The sequence below is a fragment of the Myotis yumanensis genome, unplaced genomic scaffold (genome assembly GCF_028538775.1).
Source record: "Myotis yumanensis isolate MYYU_CA2020_CCGP unplaced genomic scaffold, mMyoYum1.0.hap1 SCAF_6, whole genome shotgun sequence".
In the NCBI taxonomy this organism is placed as follows: Eukaryota; Metazoa; Chordata; class Mammalia; order Chiroptera; family Vespertilionidae; genus Myotis; species Myotis yumanensis.
The window spans coordinates 77,525,632-77,542,832 of record NW_027223757.1 but is presented as its reverse complement, the minus strand read 5'-3'; the positions used below and the strand labels follow the sequence as shown (position 1 = coordinate 77,542,832).

The window sequence follows — 17,201 nt, the reverse complement described above, 5'->3', positions numbered from 1 at the left end:
GTATTTAGCATTCCCAACATCAGGGAAGTTTTCAGGGCAAGGAGGGCATAGCCAGTAGAACAGAACAATCTTAATCAATACTATTATCAATCATATTTCTATATCTCCTATTACATATTTTTCCAAATTGTCAGAAAATTAGCAGATTTCTATTACTATGAGAGTATTCCATGTTACTGTCTGGGTCGCTGCAATAGAATTGCTAATTCGTTTCTCTCTTATCGATTCTTGCAAACCTCCATTTATTCTTCCAGAGTTTTAAAAATACAGAGTAAATCACATCAGTCCCTATTGCAAGTGGAGTGAAATTTCATTTTCTTAGAATGTCTGACAGGGCTCCTCAGGATCCGGCTCTGGTGCACTTGTCCAGCCTCATCACTGGCTACTTGTTTGCTTGCACACTTTCAAACAAAAGCTCTCCTCAGTGCCAGGCATCCCCCAAAGTTCTGGCTCCATTTTATTGCCTTTCTCCCTTCTGTAACAATCTCTTTTACCTTATTTTTCAACTATTATCTATTTGAGATAATTTTCCATTTTATCTCTAACTGTAACTTATCTCCCAATCTCTAATCTCAGAAATTCCAAGCACCCGATGAATATTTGAATAGCTCCTCTCCCATATACTGGTCACCCCAAACTTACTAAAGGCAGAGCTTAGGCAATCATCCTCTTCTTTCTTACATCTCCCAATCTGCTATTGGAACCTCCATTCCCCAAAGTATTCTGACTATGGACAATGGAGTCACTGTTGCCTTCTTAGCATCAGTTCCCAAGTCAGGAGTAGGCAAACCCTTTCTATTTCCTCTCTTTTGTATTTCTTTGATCTGTACCATCCTCTTCATTCTGATTGCCATCAATCTCCTCCAGATCCTCAATGCACTTCCTCTAAATCCAAACAAATGGAACAGTGTCCTAACAAGTCTTTCCATTTGGTATATGCTCCAACCCATTCTTCACCCTGCTTCCTGCTGTCTCAATAATCTTCTAAAATACAGCTTCCTACGGCCTCCTCCTCTATTCTAAACTCTTTGAAGGCCCCTCAAAAGCTACTGAAGTAAATAGAAATACTTTAGTCTGGCATTCAAGGATTTCCAAAAATATGGTTATACTCTCCTGTTCTTCTCAACCTATTTCTGATACTGCAGCCAATAATAATAATAATAATAATGATGATAATAATTTTAAAAAATGCCCCACACCAATGCATTCTTTATTCATGCTTCAATATGGAAAGTTATTTTCTCCTTTTGTTAAAATCCCTCCCAGGCTGTCCACTGTAAGTACTACTTATGTAATTGCAAGTGTTTATCTTATATTTGCTTCATATCATAGTTGGGTACTTTGATTCTTTACTAAATCATTAGCTCTTTGAGGGTCAAAGATGAATCTCATATATAATCCCCCAGAAAGCCTATATATTGGAAAGGTCATGAACATTAAGAAAAAAAAGCATGGGCCTGAATTCAGAAAGACTTGGACACAAATTCTGGCTTTACCATTAGATGTATCATTTTGAACAAAATCCCTAAACTCAGTGAGGCTCAGTTTTGTCACATTTAGAATGATGACAATTAGGCTTACTTTCTAAGTTATAAAGATATGATATATAAAGCACCTAACACAATGCCTGGCATATAAGAGGTACTCAGTAAATGGAAGCTACTTTCATGGTACTAGCTATTATTACATTGTAATAAAGAATCAATTCATGTTGGTTAAGCTACACTAAAATTAGCATAATAAATCTTTGTTGCCCCCAGGAAGTTATAATCAAATTGGGAAAAGATGTCACCACAATATGCTAACATAATTAACCATTCTAAACAAAAAGTAACATGAATGATAACATCACCAGTAAGTTCCAAGGTTGTCAGAGGAGTAAGACTTCACTTCTTTCTGAATCTCCTTTAAAGACACACAGGGCCTCCGTGAACTTTTGCAACATGGAACAGGGACAGGAATAAGCTTGGTCTGAGCAGTAAAGGGTTGCTTTACTTAGTGTTTCTCTTTCGAAAAGGTTAAGCTCATTTTAGATAAGCCATTTATCATTTATTTAGGTCACTAATTACTTAGTTTTTAAATTAACTTTTTATTAAAAGGCTTTCTACTATGGCGGGGGGAGGAGGGAATACTGGCTTGACAGGGAATATATGTCTGGTCATATATGTCTGGTCTATAGGCTATATGGAAACTCTTTTCTCCTGTCAAAACCCCATCCAGTCCACTCAGAGGACTGTTTATGTACTTGCAAGTGCTTATCTTATATTGTTTATAAAAGAGTCATTTTTATTCCAGGACCTCCATGATACCAGCCGCAAGTAATAAATTCTGGATATGTTTTCAACAGAAACCTTCTAGGAAACAGTGAGGTGATAAGCCCTGTTTTACAAGAGATTCAAAAGCAGGTTCACAGGGTAAGACTAAATGGCCTTTCTCCTTATCATAAACAGACAGAATCATTTTTCATGCTCACCATCCTACACCATTCTTTCCCCAGCATGCATGGCCCTGTTTGGAGGGGGAGATCTAGGGAATTTACTAACTTTTCCAATTAGCAGGAACTAATCAGATAGACCAGTGCAGAGTTTATAGCTATATAACTATTGACTATGTAAAAGCAGTTCAAGTTTGAGTGGAACAATTTTGAGAGAGATGGGAAAATCAATTCTTGAGAATTTCAAATGGTGTTAAATCTACCTCCAAAGTGAATGTAAAAATAAGAAAGGATATTTTTTTAAATTAATGGTGAGCCCCACTGGTGTGTCTCAGTGGTTGAGAATCAACCTAGAAATCAGAAGGTCACCGTTCGATTCCTCGTCGGGGCACATGCCTGACTTGTGGGCTGGATCCCCAGTGGGGGGTGTGTAGGAGGCAGCTGATTAATTATTCTCTCATCATTGATGTTTCTAACTTTCTTTCTGCATCTCCCTTTCTCTCTGAAATCAATAAAATATATTTTTTAAAAATAACGGTGAGACATTATTTTTTTTATGTTGTGCATATGTGTATGATCAAGAATGATTTAAGAGATTCCAGATAGTTTCCTTCCCTTTGCTCCTTCTTCCCTTTCAGAAGGAGAAAGGGGAAAGACAATACCTTAAGTCACCAAATATGGATTCATCTCAGAATCTTGGAATCACCGAGTATCTTAGTTGGAATAATGGCCCCAAGAAGTCCATGTGGTAATCATCAGAATCTGTGAATGTTGCCTTGATGGCAAAGGGACTTTGCAGATGAGATGAAGGATATAAAGATGGGGAAAGTACCTGGGATTATCCAGGTGGGCTCTAAATATCGTCACTAGTGTCCTCCTAAGAAGGAGGCTGAGAAAGAGTCAACTGCAGAAGAGGAGAAGGCAGTGTGACCATGGAGGCAGAGATTGAAGTGACACAGTGACCAGGCAAACAGCAAGAGGCAACATGGGCAGCAAAACATCCCAGTCACTCAATGAAGAAACGTAAGAAAACCTCCAGCTATGAGGTTGTAGGGAGAAAGGGGTCAGAGAGGAGAAATGCTTAGAGTACCTCTCATGCCATATGACTCAGCACTTCTTGGTTGTGGCCTCCCCTCACAGAGAAGTGAGAGTAGGTCCAGGGAGAAGGGGAAGAGGTTCAAAGCTAGTTGGCTCCTGGACAATAGAGGGCCTTCCTCTGACCCGTAAGTTCCTGCTGTGGGAAGCTCTCCCCAGGCCTATGAAGAGACTTCAACCGCACACCTGGTGGCTTCCCCAGCAATGGTTATTGGGATAGGCACCTGGATCTCTTTTAAATAAGGCTAAACAATTGCTCCTTGTTTTTAAAAACTTTTCCGCTTCTGTAGCTATTTTTATATCCAAGGCAAATGGAGAGCCAGGTGGAGGCTCAGCAATGGAAATCTTGCCCTTGTTTTGGAAGTCCTGTAAGTCAGCGTGTCCTTCAAAGGAATTTCCCATCATGCACACCATTACACTCATATTGTATTTGGAGAAAAGAAGAGAGGAAGGAAGGAAGGAAGGAAGGAAGGAAGGAAGGAAGGAAGGAAGGGAGGGAGGGAGGGAAGAAAGGGAGGGAGGGAGGGAAGAAAGGGAGGGAAGGAGGGAGGGAGGGAGGGAAGGAAGAAAAGGAGGGAGGAGAGGGAGGGAGGGAGGAAGGGAGGGAAGGAGGGAGGGAAAGGAAGAAAAATGAAACAGGAGCATGGGGGCAAGAAAGTCCCAGAAAGAAAGAGAGATACCATCAGTGCTTGTGCGTGACTCGCTTTCATATGGAATTAATGGTGGCTTAATGGGGTATGAAAGGATGTTTTACTGGAAACAATGAGGAACAATTGTCTAGCTCACGTTTCATTTCACAGGTCATTATTGCATTAAGAAGTAAATCGACCAAGTCCGGTAAATAACAGTCTGCGTATAGCCGAGAGCTTCAAACCAACAATTTTAGCCATCACCCACTAATATCTCTGTCACTTTAACCCTTGCAGGGTAGTGCTAGGGGGCTAAACAATTACAGTCTTCACCCAGCTCTAGCAGGTGAGCATAATTCATTGCCCCTCTAGTTCCTTCTTCTGCAAAACCCAAGAGGCCATATTTTTAGCATTGTTGTTTTGTTGATGAGCCAGCCTGAGCCCACTGCAGCTCTGGTGGCCTTGAACAACCCCCAGTTTAAACTGCAGGCAGCTTTAAACAGACTGCTTCCTCTGCAAAATTAATTGCTGCAAATGCTGTGCTCCCTCGTCGAAGCTTCTGCAAGCTCATACTCAGCTATTTGGGGAGGCCATCAAGGTGTCTGTGAGGCCAGGGGAAATGAGCTGCTTTCCTTGATTATAGGAGTTCACATTGGTGTCACTGAGTATCATCAGGCAGTGGGCATCCAAGACTTTCTAGTGCCTAAAGGCTCTTCCATGGAAATCTAGGGAGATTGGTGCATGAAGCAAATGCTGGCCTTATTTAGAAGGACTAGCAGAGCAGGTAAATATATCAAAGGTAGTACACAGTACACAATCATATTTAAAATACAGTGTAGGTTTACAGTGATGAGTACATGAAATACAGAGTTTATTATTGTATTATTATTATTTATTATTGTATTATTATTATTTATTATTGTATTGTTTTCCATGTGAACAACTGTAAACCTATGTTTGTCTCTGAGCTCCCCCTCCTCTGAGACCGGACATGGCGCCTCCTGCGGGTGATCGATCTGAGGGTGGAGCTGAAGAAACGGAACCTGGACTCCAGCGGCAACAAGAGCGTTCTGATGGAGAGGCTCAGAAAGGCAATTGAAGATGAAGGGGGTCATCCTGATGAAACTGAAATTATCTCTGAAGGAAACAAGAAGACATCAAAAAGATCTAGCAAAGGACGTAAACCAGAAGAAGAAGATGTGGAAGATAATGGGCTGGAGGAAAATTCTGGGGATGGACAGGAGGATGTTGAAGCCAGTTTGGAGAACTTGCAGGACATTGACATGATGGATATCAGGGTGTTAGATGAAGCAGAAATCGATAATGGAAGTGTTGCAGATTGTGTGGAAGATGATAATGCTGATAATCTCCCAGAGTCTCTGTCTGATAGAGAGTTAGAGGGAGAAATGAAAGAGCTTCCTGAGCAACTTCAAGAACATGCTTTAGAGGACAGAGAAACTATAAATAACTTCGATGCTTCATCATCTGACTTCACTGTTACAGGAAATTGAAGAGCCATCTTTGGAGCCAGAAAATGAGAAAATACTCGACATTTTGGGGGAAACTTGTAAAGCTGAGCCAGTAAAAGAAGAAGGTTCCGAGCTGGAACAGCCATTTGCACAGGATACTGCTGGAAGCCGGTCCATCCTTGCTGCTTGACACAGTCGCTGCAGGGAAAAAACATCTGCACAGCATATGTTTCAAGGGACCTGGCGTATATGGCATACTGTTCTTGATATGTTTGTTCCCCTTCTTGGCGCTATGTGTTTTAACCAAGGTCACCTCTCCGAGAAAGATTGTTTCCCCACGTAGGGATTTTTCCCTGAAGTTAGGGAGGGAATAAAACCCCTTAACTAAGTGCCAGGCGGGTAGTTAATCACTTTAACTATGAACAATCATGCTTAAATTACATAATCTTTACTCCCTGGAATGGAGATAAGAAACGCCCTAACCTTTGGAATAGAAATTGATAGGATTAAAATCAACTGGTATAAATACAGATGTAACAAGACAATAAAAGGCAGAACTTGGCTGGAGATCCTGGCTAGAGAACCTGGCTAGGCTGCTGATCAACTGAACGCTGCCTTCATGTCATTCCTTCTTTGCTGACTCTGTCCACACCTTTGGGAACCCCTGAGCAACTGGATACAAGTAGCGTTCGGCCACACAGAAAGCTTTCGGAAGAAGAGGACCTTTATGGCCAGCGAGTCAACAGCACAAGCTCAGTGGAGCAAGGCAGACACCCTGTTAGCAGTAGTGAAAAGAGAGCCCATGGAGCAGACAGGCGGTGACGAGAGGATGGACTGTGAGCCTGTAGGGCTAGAGGAGCCAGCTGAGCAGAGTAGTAAAGCCTCAGAGCGCACAGAAGCCTTTAGCGAGGAGGTCACAGAAGCACCACAGGAAGCCTCAAGCCCAGATCCCAGAGATAGCAAAGAAGACATGAAGAAGTTTGCTTTTGAAGCTTGTAATGAAGTCCCTCCGGCTCCTAAAGAGTCCTCAGCCAGTGAGGGCGCTGATCAGAAAATGAGTTCTGTCGAAGATGATTCGGATACAAAACGGCTTTCCAAAGAGGACAAAGGTCTTAGCAGTTGTAGAAATTTTTGGGTTAGTGGACTTTCTTCCACCACCAGAGCTACAGATTTGAAGAATCTTTTCAGCAAATATGGAAAGGTGGTGGGTGCCAAGGTTGTGACAAATGCTCAGAGTCCTGGAGCTCGCTGCTACGGCTTTGTGACAATGTCCACAGCGGAAGAGGCCACAAAATGCATTAACCACCTGAACAAGACTGAGCTCCACGGGAAGATGATCTCAGTGGAAAAGGCAAAAAATGAGCCTGCTGGAAAGAAAACCTCTGACAAGAGAGAAGGTGAAGGGAAAAAAGAGAAGTCCAGCACCAGCGACAGATCAGCAAACCTTAAAAGGGAAGATAAAGCTGACAGAAAAGATGATGCTAAAAAGGGTGAAGATGGAAGTGGAGAAAAGAGTAAAGATCCAGATGATCAGAAACCTGGCCCTTCAGAGCGATCTCGAACCACAAAATCAGGTAGTCGAGGAACCGAGCGGACTGTAGTAATGGATAAATCTAAAGGTGTGCCTGTTATTAGTGTGAAAATATCCGGATCCAAAGAGAGAGTTTCTAAGAGCCAGGGTCGCAAATCAGCCAGCAGAGAGAAGCGGTCTGCTGTGTCCTTTGAAAGAGTCAAAGAGCCTCGGAAATCAAGAGACTCGGAGTCCCGCAGGTTGCTTGAGCGCAGTGAGCAGGAGCAGCGCATGCAGGCACTGTGGGAGCAGGAGGGGCGGGAGCAGCTGGAGTATGCCCCAGAGAGGCTGGCTTTCCATCGGCACCGCCTGGAGCGGGAGCGGCTAGAGCGCGAGCTCAAGCATGTGGAGCATGAGCGCAGGAAGGAACAAGAGCGCATTCACCAAGAGCGGGAGGAGCTGCGGCGTCAGCAGGAATTACGCTATGAGCAGGAACGGCGGCCTGCTGTGCGGAGGCCCTATGATGTGGATGCCTATTGGCCAGAAGCCAAGAGAGCTGCCCTGGATGAGTGTTACCATTCTGACTTCAGCCACTACGACTGCTTCCATGACTTTGACCACAGAGACCGGGGCCGCTACCCTGACCACTCAGTAGACAGGAGAGACGATTCAAGGTCAATGATGGGAGAAAGAGGAGGACAGCATTATCCTGAACGCCACGGAGGACCAGAGCGCCATGGACGGGATTCCCATGACAGGTGGGGCGGATATGGCTCTGACAAGAGGAAGCGCGAGGGCTGGGGACTGCCTCCTCCATCCAGACGTGACTGGGGGGACCATGGCCGAAGAATTGAGGGCGCTACTGATGGAGGCATGATAGACGGGGACCACAAGAGGCGGCAAGGTGGTGAGAGAAGTATATCCGGTCACTCTGAGCGAAGTTACATAATGAACAGGGGAAGGATGTCAGGACGTGGCAGCTTTACCCCAGATGGGGCCTCTCAGGGTCACGTGATCCCGCGTGGTGGAATGCAAGGTGGATTTGCTGGCCAGAACCTGGGCAGCCGACCCAAGGACGCTCCCTTCACTCGCCGCTACTAAGTGCTTGGAATCCTGTGTTCCGTCATGTGGCAACCAGAGTATGTTCTTTTAGGAGTTATCTTAAACTGTGTACAATAATCTTTTTTTTAAATTAAAACTTTATTGTTCAGATTATTACATTGGTTCCTCTTTTTTTCCCCCATAACTCCTCTCCACCCAGTTCCCACCCCACCCTCCGCCCTCACTCCCCACCCACTGTCCTCATCCATAGGTGCACAATTATTGTCCAATCTCTTCCCGCACCCCCCACACCCCTTTTCCCCCCACCCCCAGGAATAGTCAGTCCATTCCCTTTCTATGTCCCTGATTCTACCAGTTCATACTGTTCATCAGAGATTATTTATTCAGTTGATTTTTAGATTCACTTGTTGATAGATGTGTATTTGTTGTTCATAGTTTGTATCTTTACCTTTTTCTTCTTCTTCCTCTTTTTGAAGGATACTTTTCAGCATTTCATATAATACTGGTTTGGTGGTGATGAACTCCTTTAGCTTTTTCTAATCTGTGAAGCTCTTTATCTGACCTTCAATTCTGAGTGATAGCTTTGCTGGATAAAGTAATCTTGGTTGTAGGTTCTTGGTATTCAGCACTTTGAATATTTCTTGCCACTCCCTTCTGGCCTGCAAAGTTTCTGTTGAGAAATCAGCTGACAGTCGTATGGGTACCCCCTTGTAGGTAACTGATTTTCTTTCTCTTGCTGCTTTTAGGATTCTCTTCTTGTCTTTTGCTCTTGGCATTTTAATTATGATGTATCTTGGTGTGGTCCTTTTTGGATTCCTTTTGTTTGGGGTCCCAACAGCAGACTAGAGGATCGCAAGAATCAAGTCAAAGATTTGAAATACGAAGAAAAAAAACACTCAACCAGAAAAGCAAAATGAAAAGAGAATCCAAAAATATGAAGATAGTGTAAGGAGCCTCTGGGACAGCTTCAAGCGTACCAACATCCGAATTATAGGGGTGCCAGAAGAAGAGAGAGAGCAAGATACTGAAAATCTATTTGAAGAAATAATGACAGAAAACTTCCCCTACCTGGTGAAAGAAATAGACTTCCAAGTCCAGGAAGCACATAGAACCTCTTTTTTTTTTTTTTTTATCTGCTGCCATATTGTAGCTTGATACAATGTGAATTTGTTTTTTGGGGTTTTTTTTTTGTAATAAATGTGTTTCTGTTCACAAAAAAAAATGCTACAAAAATTTTACATTAAGTAAATCTATAATATTTACTTTGTGAAACAGTTGACTGGCAAACTAAATTTGAATTTTTAAAATTTTCACTCATTTACCAGTTTTCATCTATTTATTCATTTAATCCCTCATTCCATTGCTGGGGTCCAATCCCAGCGGGTCCAGGGGTCCCCAAAGGTGTGGACGGAGTCGGCGAAGAAGGAATGACACGAAGACAGCCTTCAGTTGATCAGCAGCCTAGTCAGGACCTATAGCCAGAATTTCCAGCCAAAGTTCTGGTTGGAGCTCTGGTTAGGAACTGATGAGGTTCTGATGTTTATTGTCTTGTTACACCTGTATTTATACCAGCCGATTTTAATCCTGTCAATTTCTATTACAAAGGTTAGGGCATTTCTTATCTCCATTCCAGGGAGTAAAGATTATGTAGCTTAACTACCTGCCTGGCACTTAATTAAGGGGTTGTATCCCCTCCCTAACCTCAGGGAAAAATCCCCAACTGGGGAAACAACCTTTCTTGGAGAGGTGACCTTGGTTAAAACACATGGCGCTAAAGGGAGCAAACATATTAAGAACAATATGCTATATATGCCAGGTCCCTTGAAACATATGCTGTGCAGATGTTTCTTTCCTGCAGCAACTGTGTCAAGCAGCAAGGATGGACCGGCTTCCAGCAAATTCCCCCTTTTTTATTTTTTAAATGATAGCGCATGCAAATCAGTGGCCACCTCTCAGATTGGGCTGTTTAAGACTCGGAAGAAGACTGGCAAGCAATGACAATAAGCATAGCTATAAAAATAGTGGATGAAGCGCACAAGGAGCCCCATTCCTTAGGAGGTTGCCGGCCTCTTCAGTCAAGAGATTTCAGCTGTCCTCAAGTTGTTGGTTTGATTGTCTTTGTTGTTCTGGCTAGCGGGCAGTGTCACTGGCGACGGGCTTCCCAAAGTGTTAGTGAGTTGAAGGGCTGCATCAAAGGGTCCATCAGGGCCGTGCTTGATGGTGGTGTCTGTGTCCGGGGAGGAGTCAGCTGTGCCCTCTGGGTCGGACGATATGGATGATACCGGGGAGGAGGAGGATGAGGAGGAGACGGAGGGTGGTGTGACATAAGGTCGGATTAGACGGTCTGGCCTGTGGAAATATACAAGCAACTCCTCTTCTCCAGGTTAAAAGTACATCAGGTCCCTTCCAGGCTCCTGTAAGTAAGTCTTTCCATTTGATGAAATAAGTGAGTTTCTGCTAAATGAAAGTTTCTTTTGCTGATTTACTCAGAGTCCTCGGACTTGGCTGAGAGAGTAGCTTCCACTTCTTGCTTTTCTACCATCTGTTGGGCCTCAGTTGTTAACTTCTTCAGCTGACCCCATGTTGGCACTTCAGTCCCTTGCATAGCCTTTCTTTTCTTCTTTTTTCTGCTTTTCTGTCATCGAAGCCACTCTAAGTCTTTGGAACGATGGGACAAGGAGCTTCTCTGGGTCCATTGTGGGACACACGTAATGCATTTACTCAATCCAAAGCAGGCATTAAAAAGAAAAACCCCAAATGCTCTCTTGTATCCATTTTAAGAGTAGGATTGGCACTTTTCGCTATTACCTGAGTCCTGATCTATCACCCCAGGGAGAGTTTGCCAATCCTGCACTTTTCCAGGGTGGAAAGGCTGCAGTGGGGTTAAGGATAAGGCTCCTTGGGCCTATCTTCTCCCATGCCTCTACATTTACCTTTCCGGCACCTTTCCTTCCTCAGAAAAGCATGGACATACTTCTTGTATAAAACATTCCGTCTGACTGGGCGTAACCTTAACTCCTCTGCTAGCAAGCATATGTGTTAAAAGATCAATACAGAGTCTTCTTTCTTTGGACTCAGTATGGCACATCTTCTCAATCTAAAGATCTATACAGAGTCTTCTTTCTTTGGATTCAGTATGGCACATCTTCTCAATCTAAGTTCTGTACTATCCACCTTCTTACCCTATTTATCCTCTATAGGGGGGTCTGTAGCACCCTGGTGGAGTCCTATCCGTCCCAAATGTGGGGTTCTCAATGGGGGTGGGGAGCTTACCTAGGGGAATCCTGTTCCAGGGGTTCCCAAAGGTGTGGACGGAGATGGCGAAAACTATCCACCCTCTTTCTACGGTGGAGTCCTATCTGTCCCGAGAGTGGGGCTTACCTAGGGGAATGGGGGGCTTCCGCTGGGATTGGACCCCAGCATTCCATGAATATTTACTAAACATGTCTTATGTTCCAGGGATTATATTAAAACTTTAAAGATTTTGTCTTCAAGGAATGCACAGTCTGATGAGAAGTCAGGGCTTGTAGAATGATGTCAGTAGAGCATGAGATGGGTTATAATAGAATTGAGTGATGGTAAAACAAGGGCATAAAGAGGCAGAGACCCAACTCCCTGTGTGTGGGCGAGGCTTCTATACTGTCACACAGAGGACAGCCCTGTGTCTGCTGCTTCTAAACACAACTCTTTTCCTTCCCTCTTTCTTACATGTCTTTTGAAACTTTAACCAATGGTGTAGGCTAATGGAAAATTCTATTTCCTTCTTAAAGTCCTTGTCCATATCCCCAACTATGTGATCTCTCCAATGTACTTTGTGCCAATTTTATAACAACTATTCTGTCGCATAGCCTGGCCCTCCTGCCCCCTTGTGTGAGGGTGGGAAGGGTTTCTTACCTACCTTGATGCCCCTTTATGATATACCAACAGAAAGTAGTGCTTTGCTCTCACTGGGCACTCAATAAATATTTGTCTAAATAGGAAAACTGAAACAAAAAAAAAAACTACATGAACTCACTGAGGGAAAAAGAAGCTACAAAAAATTACTATAATAACATTTTGGTCTCATGACCAAAGCTCATACTACCCTATGAGGTGCCATCACACAACCTCCAGTGGTTAACACTGGCAATGTTTTTCTTGGATGTGACAGGGACTAGTCTGTACATGAAAAATGGTCATATATATGGCCTTTTTGTGGATGCTATTACATTGCCTTTCAAAAATGTTACAATAATTGACAGTTATTTTTAACTAAAAATTCGATTTGCTGCCGTGTAAAATGGAAATATGTAAGTTACCCAGTTAAATATATCTCAGTATAGCACCCCACCATGACTCAGGCCACAAGATGATAATCATCTAGAAGTGGTTACAAGCCCAGACTTTGGAGTCAAATATAGATAACAAATCTTGGTTCTGCACATTCTAGCCGTGGGACCATGAAAAATGAGTTAACTATTCTAAATCCCTATTTCTTCAGATGCTGAAAAGGAATAACAATCCCTACAGGTTAAGGTTGTTGAAAGGATAAATGGGAACGTTTATAAACCACTTACCACAATCCTGGCACGTGGAATCTGCTGGATACATGGTAACTGTTACTATTGCTAGTTGGGAGGGATAATTGCTGGAATAATTGCACATTTTGCTTTGTTCTGTGTAGACAGGACTTTCTGTTTGATAAAAGCTGATAGATCTACAGACCTGATATTGGAGGATGCACAGAAAGAAGGAAGAAATCCTAGAAGGAAGGGACTGTGTATAACATGGCATAGTGTTAAAAACACAGAGTCAGTCCTGACTCCCCTATTTATTAGTTGTATGACTTGGGCAAGTGACCTAATGTCTCTACATCAGTTTCCACATCTACAGGTGGAGGGACTATCTATTTCATAAGATAGATCCTGTTGATTGCATTCAATTACATGAGATAATTCATCTGAAGGTCTTAGCATAGAGTCAGAAACATGGTGACAGTTAACAGGTATTATTTGTTCATGGAAGACTCGAGGAGCAAGACAATCTCAAGGATAAAATGCCTAGACTGAATAAAGAGAAAAAGGAAATCATTCCCATGGATCCTATGCCTTTCCGCAACACCCTTTAAAAATAGCACATGAAAAACCACTCCAGTGCACAGCATGGACTATTTCGAAATGCAATTAGAAATGGTTATGCCGTTCACTGCCTGGAGACCAGGAAAGTCATGGGGAGGGAGAGAATAAGGTGAAGGAAAGGTGTTCTTTGGGTCTTGCAAAGTATCACTGAGAGCTTTATCCTCCTCTGCTTGGGATAAGAACCCCTGCAGCCACATATTCCAAAGATTCTAATATTTTCTGAGACGCCACTGTGCCTTTATATTTTAATACCCTGACATCTGGAATCCTAAAAGTCTAATGTTTAACCATAAATATCTGCTGAGATTAAAGAGCTATATACCAAGTTTCAATCTTTGGGGCCTATAATTGCTTGGGAAAAGAGAATGGTATTTCCCCCTCTAGCTAGAAGAAAAAGGCCTCGGCGAGCACAGATATTTGCAGACAAATTTCCTAACAACCGTTCCCTCTCTCCATTCTGTCCTCTCATTCCTCCCTCCCTCTCCCTTCTCCCCGTTTTATAATACCATCTTGCTGTCATTCCCAGGACAAATGGGAGGAACAAGAAGCCTAGAAAGCTTAAAGAAAAGACACATTTCAAGTTCTAGCAACAAAAGTAGAGAAAATGCCGGCCACTGTGAAGCCGCCGAGCCTACGTCTCCGTCTCCACATTACTGAGCTTTCCCATTATTCAGCTGGAAACCTCTTCATCACTCTCCGAGCTGACAGTCAAATGCCAGCTTTATTTTCTTTTTTATCCACCTAATCTTTTATTTTTGATTTGAGGCCAGTCACTTTTAAGGTCTCCACTATGGTTTACAACTTTCTTTCTCAAGAGGCGACCAAGAAGTAACACAATTTGAAAAATGTTTCTTTCCCTCTCACAGTAAAGAATGAGAAACTCACCTGCCCCGCAGGTCAGACCCAGGCACTTTGCTGGGAAGGACGTCAACGCAAGTGTGGGAAAAGCTTATCATGAATTTCAGTTTTTAATATAATGATTCAATGTAGAATTTAAAAAATAAACTTAGCATTGTACCCATTTTTATCCAGTGATGTGTATGAAAATGGCATTCTGAGGTCACTCAACTCCAATACTAGGAAAAATAATCTATGTTTAAGAAAAGGTTGGTGTTTTTTTCTTTGTGTGTGTGTGTTTGGTTAATGTTCTTTTCCCTTTTGGAAATATACCCAGTGTGTATATAAGCAAGTATGTTTATGTCTGTTGGTATTTGGCACAGAAAGCTATTCTTGATTTTTCATGAGAAATTGAAACTGCCCACTTTTTAAATTAATTAAAAGCATTAATTGTCTTCTTAACATCCAGCCTATTACTGCAAAGGCAGCCTATAACTCTATAGTAGTGATTCTGAAACCTTCTCACAGTGGAATCACTTGGGGAGGGTGTGTGTGTGTGTGTGTGTGTGTGTGTGTGTATGCACGTGCAAATACAAAGGCTTGGGCCTCACAAACACCTATTGACTCAAAACCCCCTCAACATAGGCATGAATGTTTAAAGTCCTAGGTGATAAGCCAGCTTTGGAGACACTTTCCTTAGGACATGAAATGCATCTCCTAAACTGGAGAAAGTTTGGCAGGAGAACAGGGGTTTTTGGTTTTGTTTTGTTTGTTTGTTTTAAAATTTCCAGTCCTTTGTGGACCAATATTTTTAAAAATACAGTATAACTTATCAGACAAATTAGACATATAAAATAAAAGCCCAAGATTTATTTTTTAATTCAACAGATATAAAACTACTGTCAGATTGTTGTGTTTCTAAGTGACCTAAGTGACAGCTTTCTGTAATTATCTCCCTGTGAACCGGTGCAAGAGTTCATGAGCCAGCACAGGACCACGCATGGGGTAATGCAACTCTTGGGCCACTGTGAAGCCACCGAGCCTACGACTCTGCCAGCTTCCTGAACTTCAGCTTCCTCATGCACTGCCTGCTCCCAGCCCTGCTCCCACCCATTATCCATTCACTCCACAGCACTTTGTCTTGTCTTTTCAAAGAGTAAATAACATCCTATGACCATCTTTCTTAAAACCCTCCACCACCACTTTATTAAAGGGCTCTGGCCTAGCTCCTAGCTAGCTCCAATTGTTCTCCTTCTCATTCACTACTTACCAGTGGCACCGATCTCCTTCCCACCCACCCCTCTGACACACTGAGGCCATTCAGGTCAGTGTCCTGGTCCTTCTCCCTAGAAGGCCCCTCGCTCCACTCAGAACAGTGTGACTCCTCACTCCTCATTCAGGCTCATTGGAAATGTAACTCTATTTCAAATAGCAACTTCCTTACACACACACACACACACACACACACTCTTCAATCTACCTCTCTAACCCTATTTCACTTTTTTATAACTCTCATCACTATTGGAATACTTTTATTTATTTGTTCATAAGTTTATTCGAACCTAAGTTTGATGAAAGCAGGAACGTTGCCTTGTTCACAACGACAGTTCCATCCTTACAAAGGTGCAGGTAGGGTGGTCAACATGCATTCGCTGAATAAATAAAAATGCCAGCTTCAGTGCTTAGCATACTAAACACGCTCTATTATCCTCATCACGTCTGAGAAATTGTCAAATGCCATAGAAACTAAAGCCCTGGCATTTTTTTCAGTTCAGTGTTCCACATGTATGAACTGGTCTGAGAGGTGATGCTACCTATTTGTTGTCTGAGACTGACAGGAAATGAGTGAGAAGCAAAGTGGAAAGCTTTGATATCTATCTCATCTTACCTAAATGGGATATGAATTTCAAGACTTTGTTTTTCTAAATGATTTTGGATTTTCAGACGATCAGATGCCGCCAAAATAAAACCAAATCCTTTCTGGAATAAAATGCAAATGGTTCTCAGAGGATCTGCCTGGGATTAGCTGCCTTGCACTCTTTGTCACGCATGTTTCAAAGTTGGCTGCAAATGCTAACTTACAGATAAGTACAAACCAAAATTAGCAGCTCACTTTCCCCTGGCTACACACCCTGCATTGCACAGATAAAAAGCCCACTGGCACAGCATTCCTCAGAGCTGACCCACATGGGTAATTTTTGCTCCTGATGCTGGAGAATATGACAATATGAGGGACCTGTGGCTATCTGTCTGAGTGGGTAGTTTTGCAATGTGAACTTATATGTGCAAATAAAATGTTTTTTTTCCAAGTTAAAACTAAACCTCAAAGGCAATGGATTTCAAGCTGCCAATAAAACTGAGAAAGGCAGTGCCATGTGGAATAAAAGTGAGAGCTGGTTCCCATGGCCCTCATTTTCATCTTTGTGGCACTGCTCTCACTGTTTTATAGAAGATCATAGATGCTTGTCTTGAAAGAGAAAAATACAAAATAGATACTCATGCTCTTGAGATTACCTTTGTACTTTTCTCATCTATCAGATTATGAACAGGAAAGTAGCATAGTAGAGAATGGTTTAAAAAATAAAAATGGACTTGAATTAGTGAAGGAGGGGTTTCTTCCTATTTGGGAGTTGAAGGAAAACATTACATTCTGTTCGCTCGCGGAAGGCACCACTTACTATGGGCTGTCTCCTTCCTTGCAAGAGGACACAGATTTTATTTTTAGTGAAGTAAACAGCAGATTCTACTGTGGGAATCCATGCAGCTGGAACCTATAGCAACCTCATTTAAAATGTTATAAAGATTTAAAACATCAGGAGTTTAAGGTAGTCAGTCACATATACCTCCCTCTTTATATTCAGCTACCCACACACATGCTCATGCTTGTCCACACATTGATAGTAAATGGTATGCAATAGTACAACACATGCTGGAGTTTTACCATCACTGAATCATGTTTCACATCCAACACAGAGACTGATGGAAATAAAACACAAAGCATTGCAACCAGGAGCAAGAGCATGTTGGTGCCTAAATAGTGTAGTTACA

At 42.5% G+C, this 17,201-nt stretch overlaps 2 protein-coding genes across 2 annotated transcripts in view; one reads left to right on the top strand and one right to left on the bottom strand.

The window, feature by feature from the left end:
• The window catches only part of PKHD1 (PKHD1 ciliary IPT domain containing fibrocystin/polyductin), a 414,612-nt gene that overhangs the window by 92,705 nt on the left and 304,706 nt on the right, over positions 1–17,201 (bottom strand). The window lies entirely within an intron of this gene.
• LOC139012450 (scaffold attachment factor B1-like) lies at positions 5,189–8,238 on the top strand. The gene is given in 5 exon segments (XM_070418436.1): positions 5,189–5,337; positions 5,607–5,653; positions 5,655–5,798; positions 6,311–6,355; positions 6,357–8,238. Coding segments are annotated over 5 exon segments (2,196 nt in total). The 5' UTR covers positions 5,189–5,259.